Source organism: Gallus gallus, chromosome Z (assembly GCF_016699485.2).
Source record: "Gallus gallus isolate bGalGal1 chromosome Z, bGalGal1.mat.broiler.GRCg7b, whole genome shotgun sequence".
Lineage (NCBI taxonomy): Eukaryota > Metazoa > Chordata > Aves > Galliformes > Phasianidae > Gallus > Gallus gallus.
The window spans coordinates 53,664,184-53,676,728 of NC_052572.1; the positions used below are offsets into that span (position 1 = coordinate 53,664,184).

The 12,545-nt window shown below is 49.6% G+C and overlaps 1 protein-coding gene across 4 annotated transcripts in view; it reads right to left on the minus strand.

Annotated features, from left to right (window-relative positions):
• Positions 1-12,451, minus strand: part of TRABD2A (TraB domain containing 2A) — an 84,886-nt gene extending 72,435 nt beyond the window's left edge. For all 4 annotated transcript variants that reach the window (XM_004949321.5, XM_004949322.5, XM_003643049.6 and 1 more), the window contains exons 1-2: positions 12,074-12,451; positions 3,701-4,258 (exon numbers count right to left, since the gene is read on the minus strand). In XM_004949321.5, the coding sequence (XP_004949378.2) occupies positions 3,701-4,258; positions 12,074-12,175 (660 nt within the window). In that variant the 5' untranslated portion in view covers positions 12,176-12,451. The remainder of the gene's footprint in view (positions 1-3,700; positions 4,259-12,073) is intronic.
• Positions 12,452-12,545: the final 94 nt, after the last annotated feature.

Sequence of the window (12,545 nt, forward strand, 5' to 3'; positions counted from 1 at the left end):
TGCAATTACATACTCATACCAATGAGATCCCGTCTGGTCACACAGATAGAAAAAGGGAACTAGGTAATAACAGTAACTGCCTACAAGTAGCCTTTGAGTCCTCATCACCAGGTAATGTAATAAGCTGTCAGTGCACAGCACAACTGGAAAAAGAGCAAGCCTTGTGAAAAAACATGAATTTAGAGCAAGAAATCATGACTTGGCCAAGGAAATCATCTCTTTGCAATTTCACTGCAACAAAAAGCCACACTTGAAAAGGATTATATCACTCTTCATGGTTTTGCATCTTCATTCTCACAGAATGATAGAATCATAGAATGGCCTGGGTTAAAAAGGACCACAATGATCATCTAGTTTCAAGCCCCACTGTGTGCAGGGTTGCCAGCCACTAGACCAGGCTGCCCAGAGCCACATCCAGCCTGGCCTTGGATGCACCCAGGGATGGGGCATCCACAAGCTCCTTGGGCAACCCGTTCCTGTGCATCACCACCCCCTGCATGAAAAACTTCCTCCTAATATCTAACCGGAACCACCTCTGTCTTAGTTTAAAACCATTCTCCGTTGCTCTACCGCTGTCCACCCTCATAAACAGCCATTCCCCTTCCTGTTTATACACTCCCTTCAAATACTGGAAGGCCACAATGAGGTCTCCCCAGAGCTTTCTATTCTCCAAGCTAAACAAGCTCAGCTCCCTTAACCTTTCCTCACAGGAGAGCTGCTCCAGCCCTCCGATCATCTTAGTGGCCCTACTCTGGACCCACTCCAAGAGCTCCACGTCCTTCCTGTACTGGAGGCCCCAGGCCTGGATGCAGTACTCCAGATGGGGCCTCACAAGGGCCGAGTAGAGGGGTACAATCACCTCCCTCTCCCTGCTGGCCACCCCCTCTTTTAATGCACCCCAGAACACAGTTGGCCTTCTGGGCTGCAAGCACACACTGCCGGCTCATGTCCAGCTTCTCATCCACCAGGACCCCCAAGTCCTCTGCAGGGCTGCTCTCATGGAGATCTTCCCCCGGTCTGTATAAACACCTGGGATTGCCCCATCCCAAGTGCAACACCCTGCACTTGGCCTCATTGAATCTCATTAGGTTTTCATGGGCCCACTTCTCCAGCCTGCCCAGGTCCCTCTGGATGGCTTCCCTTCCTTCCAACGTATCGACTGCACCACTCAGCTTGGTGTCATCTGCAAACTTGCTGAGGGGGCACTCGATGCCATCATCTGTATCATTGATGAAGATGTCAAAGAGCACCGGTCCCAAGACCGACATCTGAGGGACACCGCTTGTGACTGGCCTCCACCCTCACACAGAACCAGTGAAGACCGAGGCAAAGCACTTATTGAGCACCTCAGCTTTTTTCATGCCTGAGGAAGCCAGCTCTCCATCCTCATTTATCAGAGGGGGAGCACTCTCCTTGATCCATCTCCTCCTGCTCATGTACCTGAAGAACCCCTTCTTGTTATTTTTCACACCCCTCACCAACTTCAGCTCTATCTGTGCCTTGGCTTTCTTGATCTTATTTCTAAACATGTGGGCAACATCCCCAAATTCCTCCCAGGCTGCACAACCCTGCTTCTACTTCCTGTACATTTCCCTCTTTTCCCTCAGTTTAAGCTGCAGGTCCTTGCTCAGCCATGCTGGTTGCCCACCTCCTCTGCTCAGTTTCTTCTGCTGGGGATGGAGAGCTCAAAAAGAGCTTTTTCCTCAAAAGAGTTTTATATGTCATCTCTGTGTGTCTGCTCCTTACTTGAAAGGCAGACAGTAGTGGTCTGATAGCAGGGGTTCCCAGATAGTGGCATGAAAACAAAGGAAATCATTTTCAAAGAGCCTATTTCAAAGTCTTCATTTGATTTATATTAAACACATAATTAACTCAACTGCCTGAACAAACTGAGAAAAAAGCTCTCAAAAATTTACAGAATTGCCAACCATAGCAGTCCACAAGTCAGGCTGTGAAACAACCATGGCATTTGCTTAGAAACATAAAAAACAATAGACTGTGGTTCTCTTTCTCCTGAATATTACTTGTATGGGAAAGCTGGCAGTGGACAGAAGATGGAAGTCAATTTACAGGGCATTAGCTGCTCCAGACCTGCTCCTTCCCTCTGCAGATGAGCTGCTGTGCTCTAACAGCAGGCATGGGAGGAGCAGCATCTTGCATATACATCCCCAGTTACCGTGGGGTAATCACAGTCTGTAATTTTCACAAGGGCTATGTTTCCTCTGCAGTTCTGGCAACTCTGGCCTCCTCTGATGGGCTCTGAGGTCTCACAAGATGCACAGTAAATGTCGCAAGGTTAGGCAACTCTGGGTGACGCAGCTCTGTGTCCCCACCCCACATGACTTCCCAGCTGATATTTTTTCTGCTTGGAAAATAGCACACCAACAGCTGCTCTTTGAAAAAAGCTGCATGAAAGCCCAAAGTAAATGTCAACAGTTGCGTAGGCTTAACCAGGCCATGATTTGCAACCTATGTTTTTCAGACTGCCTGTCACCGCCTTGTAAGGCAGAGTAGACAGCATGCAGCCCCTCCTCCTATCATGTTCAACCACAGGGGCACCGTCAGCAGAAGAAAAATACAGGCAGCAATGTTAATAAAGCCTCAGCCAGTCAGGAGGTGGAGAAGATGAGAGTGCATCAGCTGAGAGCAGACAGCAAGAGTGCAAGGACTCAGGGCACAGATAAGCAAGGCTGAACACAAGCATGAGGCTGCCCAGCTCCAAGTGATGGAAGTGAACTTGACACATTTGCAGCTAAGGATTGTGCAAGTGATGCCCTCTGCACTGTGGGAACCAGAGAAGACTAGATGGGGTTGCAGATACCTGACCCCAAACTGCTGTCCCTGCCCTTGTTGGACTGCACCCTGACTTCAGCTCCTCCCATCCTGCAGAACCACCTTCTGGATGCTTGTGGTCTCACCAGTCAGGATAGCGGCTGCAATGCAGACTGTGCCCTGGCACAGTTAGTCCCGACTGAAGACCTCACAAGTGACCTGAGGTTGTTCAGCTTGCCTGGTGTGACACTGCACGTACACCTGTACTAAATTCCAGCTGGTCTGAAAGCACAGAAGGGCCTGCACTAATCCAAGAAGCTCCCCAAAGAGGTGGGTGGGCTCAGGGGAGTGAGTTTGCTGACCCTCATTAGGCTTCAAAGGAAGGAAAATAAATAAATAAATAAAATCACTCTAATACAGAGGATGAGTCCCTATTCCTCAGGGTACTGAGAGGTCAGCTGAGCTACTTTTCCAAACAGTAGTACCTCCCAGCTTCACTCACAATGCCCCTCCTTCCCCCAGGCAATTACACCTTTCTCCTTACCTAGCTATTACAAAAGCAAGTGTAGACACAGAGTCCCAACGTGCCCCAGGCACCTACTATGAACATGCCTGGCAGGGTCAGAGAGCAGATATCCAAGGGTCCAGTGTCACTTGGGGTGGAGCCTGCCCAAGGCTTTCCAGGGAAAAGGAGAGGGACCTCCTCATGCCAGGTCTAAACAAATTTAGGAGGCGGCCTGAACTTCTACAGCTAAGCAGATTCTCCCACAGGTATGCAGAGAGACAAGGGACGGGCAGCAAGTGCAAGTCTCCAGATACCACACATGGAGAATACTCATTCCAGGCCGATTCCCATGCTTCTGCTTTCTACATGTCTCCCCAGCAATCAGCCCAGTGCCCTGTGCCATCCTGCAAGCCTCTGTCTCACCTGGGAGAAGTTAAGCCCATTCAGCGGGTGGCACTGCTCCTCCACCTTCTCCACAGCACCTGTTTGCTTCCTAAGCCGCTCTGCTTCCTGGGCCAGGTACAGATCCAGGACAGGCACTCCTCGAGACTTGATGTCTACCTCTGTCAGAGAGTTCACCATCAGCATCACCCACACCGGCCTCTTCCGCTCCCAGTTGCCAGCAATGGCATTGAAGAGGTAGTCTGCATACAGCCCCTTGCCCCGCTGATCTGGCGTCATCCAAGATGGCATCATGAGCTTGACATACTCCAGGTGCCTCTTGAGCCGGCGGTAGATGTCACGCGGCAGCACATCCTGGAGGTTCTCCCCCTGTGGCAGCAGCTGGCAGCTGGTGAGAGCAGAGATGGTGTAGGGGTCAGTGAGGTCCAGCTCAAAGTACACGACGTGACTCTGCTGAAATGCCTTCTTGGAGTTCTCTGGGATGAAATCCCAGACACGGGTGTATGGGACATGGATGGTGCCAAAGAAGTAAGATGGGGGATCTCTCTTGATGGTCCACAGGAAGGAGTTCAGCTCACTCTGCCAGGGAAGAGGGAGACACAGCTGAGTATGTGCAAACACTCACACCAGGCTCTGAGTACAAGGCTAAAGGGAAACAATATGCCAACCCAGCAGGTCACCTGGCTCTGCAGCTTGCCAGCATGTACGTTAATTAAAGAGGCTATGCTCACACAAATCTTCCTTCAGTATCCTTCTTTTCAGGCTTTGAGGTCAAAATTCACTTTTCATTAATTAAAAGTATTATAAGTGTGGCCTTGGCTTTCTCCTGAGAGGCAACGTCATAGCTTCTCAAAAGAAACACCATCCCAGCTCATCTTCCCAGTATCTGCCACAAGTAGCAACACCACAGCCCAAGCAGGACATGCTTCTGCAAAATATTTATCCGACTTCCATCTTTCATCAAGTCAAAAGTTGCTGTCACTTTGCTGAAATGGTGGGGGACAGCAGGCTGTCAATCACCTTCACCTTGGCACCTCTCGTGTCAGCACAGCAAAGACCCTTCCTGCAAGGACGCTGCCATGACACACAATCAGGGGGCACCTTTACAGAACTTTCCACCCTGGAAAAGAACTAAACAAATGAACAACACCAACTACTGCATGGCAGAGACTCTTTCTGGAGCAGTTAGGAATAGAGTTTTACAAGGATGTGGCACATGGCAGACAGACATGTAGACAAGGCTCCTCAGCCCAATACTCCTTTTTTTCTTAAGGAGGAGAAAAACATATTCAATGTCTTAGAAAAACAAGTAAAGAAACTCTGTAGGCCAAATTCAGCCTGTGGTCCCAGGCAACAGAAAACTCTCTTTCTTTAGATCCGGGTTTTAGAAAAGTCTCCCAAACCTCCCAGCTATCAGTATGTCAGAATCAGACTATGTTTGTCCTACTGCAAGATGTGCTTCGCACCATCCCCGGAAACACCAGTGTGCGGTTTGTCCCCCAGGACAGGGGAACAGATAGGGAAAATAGGTCCTGCTGTGATCCCAGAAGTCACTTTACAACATCAGCAGACATGACTCCCATCACAAGTGCAGTGGTCCCTACTGGAGTGATGGACACAGTTTGTATCTCCTCAAGCAGACCGAAGAGGTATACTGCCTTTGCATATTTAAGGAGGAGAGGCTTCCAGATGTGCTCAAACATCTGGTCAGTCTTTAGCCAGCATATAACTCTAACCTCAGCTCAAAGGCTAAGTGTGCATGTGTGCTGATCTAAGATACCTGCCTGACTGCCAAATGCAGAACACGCTGCTTGGAGGAATTTATTGGAAACACATTGCCTATAACTTTCTGATGCTAAAGAACAAGGGTCAGGAGAGTTAATCTTAAAAGATTGCTCTGCAATGGCTGATCCCAGACAACCTTCTTCCAGAACTCTACATCGAGCCTAAGCTACGGATCAGGCAGTACTTCAGCAAAGTGCTGCTGCCAGTGTGGCCTGCCAGCACTGACAAATCAAGTAAACACACAAGTCTTCACACACTTCTGTGGCACGTCAAAGGTCTGGAAGATACCTCGGAGACCTGAGTTTGGGTAACATGCTACATTTCTGCATCCAAACAGACAGTCCTGGAACACTTTTGTAATTTACAGACCATAAAAACATTCCTGAAGACCACAGGAGAAAAAGAATGAATGATACACAGCACTAAGAGGGAAGGAGAATATGGGACAGAGTATGAATTCAACACAAACCCAGAAAGTACATGAAAAAATGAATACATGCAGGAAAGCAAGAAGGGAAACCAAACCAGATTCACTCCTGCCTTTCACGAGGAGGGAAAATGGAAGGACACATCTCTGCTGTGAGAAAAACAAGCAGCAGCCAGCAGGAAGGAATGACCAACAGTGCTGTTTTTCTCCTACAAGCAGGCAGGAAGGCAGAAGATGCATCTGGGGCAGGAATGAGGTTTGGAGGTCAATACAACTTCACACAAGTCTGATCATGTACACGCAGCAATAGGCATAGCAAGGAACAAATGGCCACCAGCCCTCTTACATTTTCAGTCTAGCTCCTGCATAGAGCAACCTACCAGGCTCAAGCCCAGTCAGAGGGTATCTGGCAGTGTCAGTTTTGCTCCAGGCCACTGTATACAACCCATCTAGAAAGGTGTTTGGCACTGCACTCTCATGTCTTTTGCTCCACAAATCACCACAGCTTTTGCAATGACACATTGCAAGCTGAGTAATGCCGCCAGCTACCAGCAGTACCAGTGACAGACCACACAGGCCATCAGGCACGGAGCTAACAGGTCTCACTGTAGAGCATGCAGCACAGGCATTAAAAGAAAGCAGGCTGAGACCTAGTAAAACTTATCACTCATATTGTAGTGAGCAAGAGCTTACTCAACAGAGTGGTCAGGCACCTTGCACGCATCTCCACAGCAGAGGCAGCAATCTATCCCAGGGCGACGGGCCTTCATCTCAGACTGCCTGGACTCAAGAGCACTACCCAGAGCTGGTGGAAAGGCTGAAGGACAGCTCTATTTTCAACTTGGTGCAGCTCCTGGAGCTCTCCACATTTCAGTCCAGCTGCAGAGAGGGAAAAGCAAGGGCATAATCTCTCCCCAAGTCTGTAAAAGGGGAGCTCTTAAGGTATGTGCTAGGTGGCTGTGAGATAGTGCAGGAGCAGTGCCAAGGCTTGCTCAGCATTGCAGCATATGCCAAGACTGGCAGCCTCTCTCTCTCACCTCACTTCCCTGAGAGCATGCAAGAGATAAAGGTGCTACAGCTGGTTTGTAGCAGGACCCTTCCACACAGCTCTAACTTCAGAAAGGAGCATGAAACAGTGAAAGCGGTGTCCTGGAGACTGGAGAGTGACCTGGGCTTGGCAGCTCCAGGAATTTCACTTTCGTAAGCATAATAGGAAAACAGCCTGGTTCACATACAGACCACCATGTGTACATCTGTTTCCACTCCCAGATTTTAAAGGTGGCACAGAATACTTTACTCACTATGGCAAAAACAAGGAGCAAGGGGAGAATTGGATGGCAGCCTGCGGAAGAGAGCAGCAGTACCATGCGAGGCCTGTTGATTCGCTCCTCCACTGAGATTTCAGGCAATGTCAAATGAGCCACAGCACATGCCCTCTGCCACAACACATCTCCACTAGGACTGAGTTTAATCTCTGCTGGGGAGCCCCACATCCAATTATTTCTGGATGTTCAGCATGATGAGCATCTTCCCAGGGGAACAAGACCAGACTGTGAACAGATTCATGGTTCCAGCCCAGCAAGAAGTTCGTTTTGAACACACATACACACAGGCAAAGAAAAAAAAAAAAAGAAGAAGAAAAAAAACAAAAAGCTTTTCTTTAGCCAGCTAAAGAAGCACTATGAGGTGGTGGTGGAAACAGTGGAAAGGTAAAGGAAGTGCTCAAACTAACACTGGACCTATGGACACATAGCCCTATGGAATTCACTCCCTGCCATGAGATGGGGAAAGCCTCGCTGCCCCACCTCACCATGACAATACAAGCACCCACTTTGAGCTGCAGTGGGGTGCACCTAAGGACAGATAATGGTTCCACAAAATGAAAGGACAAAAGCATCTGGCACTGCAGAAAACTAGGGAAAGTGTAGCACACATGAAGGGTCTTCCTCAGCAGCTCAGGAAGGGCTTGGGAAAGAACAGAAAAGCTTGAGGAATGGGAGACTGAAGTGACGTGTTAAGGAACTGAACCCCAAGCATGCCAGCCCCAAATCCCAGCATCTTTCCTGAAACAGGAAGCCGTTTGTCCACTGGTGGCCTTGGAAACTCCCATTACCTCCTGCCTTCTTCTATCTGCTTCAGCAGAAAAGAGGCTCTGACTGAGAGGTATTTTCTTTATCTTTCCAATAAGTTTCTTTCTCCTGCTTTCAGAGAAAAGAGGAGAGGAGAGGAGAGGAGAGGAGAGGAGAGGAGAGGAGAGGAGAGGAGAGGAGAGGAGAGGAGAGGAGAGGAGAGGAGAGGAGAGGAGAGGAGAGGAGAGGAGAGGAGAGGAGAGGAGAGGAGAGGAGAGGAGAGGAGAGGAGAGGAGAGGAGAGGAGAGGAGAGGAGAGGAGAGGAGAGGAGAGGAGAGGAGAGGAGAGGAGAGGAGAGGAGAGGAGAGGAGAGGAGAGGAGAGGAGAGGAGAGGAGAGGAGAGGAGAGGAGAGGAGAGGAGAGGAGAGGAGAGGAGAGGAGAGGAGAGGAGAGGAGAGGAGAGGAGAGGAGAGGAGAGGAGAGGAGAGGAGAGGAGAGGAGAGAAGCCAAACCTCCAAAATAGCTCATTTTAACAGCCTTCAGTAGCTTGCTTTTCCAGCAGTGTTCCTAGGACTACCAAGGAAAGTAGTCTTCAGGTATACAACTGCTAATGCAGAAATCCCTTCAGGTGAGGCAACAATAATTCTTCTGAAAGAGAACTGCCAAATAGGATCTGTTATCTTTCTTCTGATAAACGAGCTCTAAGTGGTGTAAATGACATACTGACTGTCAAGAATAAAATAACAGTAAACATCCAGGAAACAACACAAAGAAACGTATGAGAAACAAAGAATGCCTCTAGTGACAGTACTCTGAGCATCCAGAAAAGGAGCAACAGTGTGATGGGAATTTTAAAAGCGAAAGTTTTAAGAGGAACAGGTTGTGGAGATCCAGGGAACAGAGGATCTGAAGAGAAGGACAGCTGCAGTCTGAGGAGTGAGGAACTGGATGCCAACTTCTGACATAAGGAAGCCAGCTGCAGGTCTGCCCAGATGACTGAGCAAGTTGCATTACTACTGCTTCCCTCTACCTTCTGATCCTCATTTATGTTGACTGTAAGTTATTCAGCGCAAAGTGCATCAACTGCTGTGAAGGCAGCTGCCTTCTGCTGCTTCAGAGTGTCCTCCAGAACGCCAAACCCTCACACTCATCCCAACAGCTAAGTCTTCCAAACAGCAGCCCAGAACTGTGCCGTTCCTCAATCCAAAAAATGCTCTTAAATGTTTCTTGCTACAAAAGCCAGTGCATGTGGCATGCGGTGTTTTACCAAGGCAGGCAGCCCTCTAGCCCTCCCTATATGGCATTCTCCGTCCGTATCTACTGTGGTCTTGTGTCTTGTCATATTCATTTATACTTATTTGAGGCAAAGATTGTGCCCTTACTCACTGTACCAAGTGCCCCCATGCAGCAACAATAATGCACAAAAAAATGTAAGGCGCATTTTTAAGTTCTATTGAGCTTTCGCCCATTTACATTACTGACACTAAAACTCAGCTAAGACTGTAAGCAGAACTCACCCAGGGATAAACACCACACTGGCTACTATTACAACTAGTAAAGGAACACAATTTAGTCTCCATTTGACAGAAGTGAAAAATTAAAAATTTAAAGAAAAAAGAAATAATTTTTAACTAAAAAGCCAAGGATTTGCAGCAGGTATTACTTGCTCTATTGAAGTAAATTCATAGGTGACTCCGAAAGTAATGCCTCCTGTTTATTTCCATTGAATCTATAACGAAGAGCATAGTAACGCTATTCGTTAGAGAAAATTCTCAGCTACAAAACACTGATTTTCAGTACAGTCACCACAATTAGTTGTGCATTTTCACCAGCGATGAACAAGAGCCTGCATGCCATGCTCATAAACATCTGCACGAGCAGAGGTGACCCACTGCAGCCACTGCCATTGCTGAAACACACCACCCACCACCTCACAGTACTCACATTCACTGTTTGGTCTCCAGAAACGTTCAGCAAGCACCAGTGAATGTCAGTAGGTGCTATTTTTTTTCTGTATGGAGGAAATTCAGTGCCGCACTTTTTGCTTCATCTGCACTTCCACATCAGACACCATTCTACCTGACTGCTCTTCTGCTGCCCATCTGTCACACGGCAACAACATGTAATGGAATATTGGTGGGAAGGTTCAACCTCTACTGCCATACCACCAGCATCCACCTCTGAAGGTGTGGGCTGACACCGTAAATTAGGAGGCATTACTTTCAGAGCAGCTCTCATATAAGAGAGAAAAGCAGCCATTAAAATTGGCTGACCCCCTAACAGGAACAACACATCATGAAGTATTAACCAGCTACAACCACCAGCATGCTGCTGTGGATTCTGACTTGAAATCTACCAATCCTCTCTGATGTTAAGCAAAAAGAAAGTACTACCAGATTCCAACATTCTTAATTGTTCTAGAGTCTTTCTTTTTTTACTATGAAAAAAGAATGACGAGACTTGTTACTGACTGCAGCTTCCACTGTAATATGGAGCACTTCACCTTCAGTTTCGCCACTAACTCTCGTAAGTCCTACAGAACCAAATCATAGAATCACGGAAAGGTGTGGGCTGGAAAGGACCTTAAGGCCCACCCAGTTCCAACTCACTGCCATCAGCAGGGCAGCTATGTAGGCAGACAGACTATTCCACTGGCAGTGCCCTAAGCCCTAGGTTTCAGGAGATGCCACAGCTCAGCGGCAGTGGGGCCCAGTACCATCAGCTGGAGGCAGCAAGGCCCTGAGGCCTTGGTTCAGGTGCAGGGGGAGAGAGAGAGCAGGCCATGGGGCATCCCGGGCCATCTTGTTAGTACCAAGCCTTCTTGCTGCTCCCATGCTGCAGTGAGGCTTTGTTACCTCCCTCATGTAGCACCGTTGCACTTCCTTCCAAGGGCTTCTGGCTCCCTTTGTGGCCATGGTGGTGGGGCTCACCTTGCCTCAGCCAGGAGAACATAAAGTTCTCATCCAAGGGAGGGAACACCTGCCGTGTGAGGACAGGTGGAGAGAGCTGAGGCTGTTCAGCCCAAAGTTGAGAAGGCTCTGGGAAGACCCAATAGCAGCCTTTCAGTATCCAAAGGTGGGGCTAAAGGAAAGAAGTGGACAGACTCTTTAGCAGTGTCTGTTGTGATAGGACAAGAGGAAAGGGTTTCAAACTAAAAGAGAGTACATTTAGATTGGATATAAGGAAGAGGTTTTTTATGATAGGAGTGGTGAGGCACTGGCACAGGTTGCCCAGAAAGGTGATGGATGCCCCATCCCTGGAGACACTCAAGGTCAGACTGAACGGAGCTCTGAGCACCTGATCCAACTATAGGTGTCCTTGCTCACTGCAGAGGAGTTGGAGCATACAGCCTTTAAGAGGCCCTTCCCACTCAAATGATCCCCTGGTAAGTGGTGTGATACACACTGCCCTCACCTCTGGTGACAGGACGCTTCCATGTCCAAGGCCTACAGAGAGCAGAGATGGTCTAGAAAACCTAATAACACACTGTAAGCTCAGGATGACTTTTCTTATATGGTTTTGTGCACTTTTACCTCAGAAACTTCACCGAGAACTGCTTCTTCCCTGCGTCTGACTTCTGGTGGACACAACACTGTGCCCACGAGCTTCACATCGGCCTAAGCATCACCTGCAGCAGACAGCCCTCGGCTGTGCTTCTCCCCAGCTGGGCTGGGCAGCCCGTGCTGCTCACAGCACTCAGGCTAGTGGGGCGAGAGCACAAACAAAACCCCACACAACCTGTAACCACATTTCTGCTGAAAGGGCACCGTCGCTGCTGCTCTGAACCTGCCCCACCACGCTTGGGATAGAGCAGGAAGCCAACCGGCCGTCCCTGCGAGGAGCAGGCTCCTCCCGGACCTTCCCTCTGCAGCAGCGCCGTCGGCCCTGGGGGCGGCTCCTCGCACGGAGCGGATTCAGGTGCAAGCGCAGCCGCCAGCAGTCCCCCATCGCATCCTCCGCCAAACCCCAGCGGTACTTGGCCTCGTGGGCGCAGAACCCCGGGGCACCGCTGTTCCCTCGCTTCCCTTCCCCAGGTGAGCCGTCCCCAGCCCCAGGCCGCTCCTGGGGGAAGAAACCCCCCGCGCCCCCGCCACCTCCGCGCCCGCCGCCTACCTTTCCGCGGAGCGGGCAGGCGCCGGCGGGGCCGCGACTCTGCCGCGCTCTGGCCAGCAGGAGGAGGCTCTGCAGCAGGCAGACCCAGCCGGGGTGCACCATCCCTGCTCGATCCCGGAGTTGGCACAATTTGGGGACGGCGTTCCTTTTTATTTTTCTTCTTCTTCTTCTTCTTCTTTTTTCCCTTCCCTCCTCTCTCCTCCTGTTTCCACTCCACTCCTACCCCCTCTTTTTTTTTTTTTTTCCCTTCTTTTTCTCTTTACAAATACACGACTTTTCTGCTGTCTTTCTCCTCGCGTATCGTTATTTTTTCTTAACTTCTTTTACCCAGGCGACTCAGTCTCAGAGCCCTCGCGGGAGCGGCCCCATCCCTTGGCCGAGCGCTCCAGTTGCTCCCCCTTCCTCTTAAAGGGTCCCGTGCCGGGCGGGGGGTCGCGGGGGGAGGAAGGGGAGGGCGCGGGGCCCGCCGCAC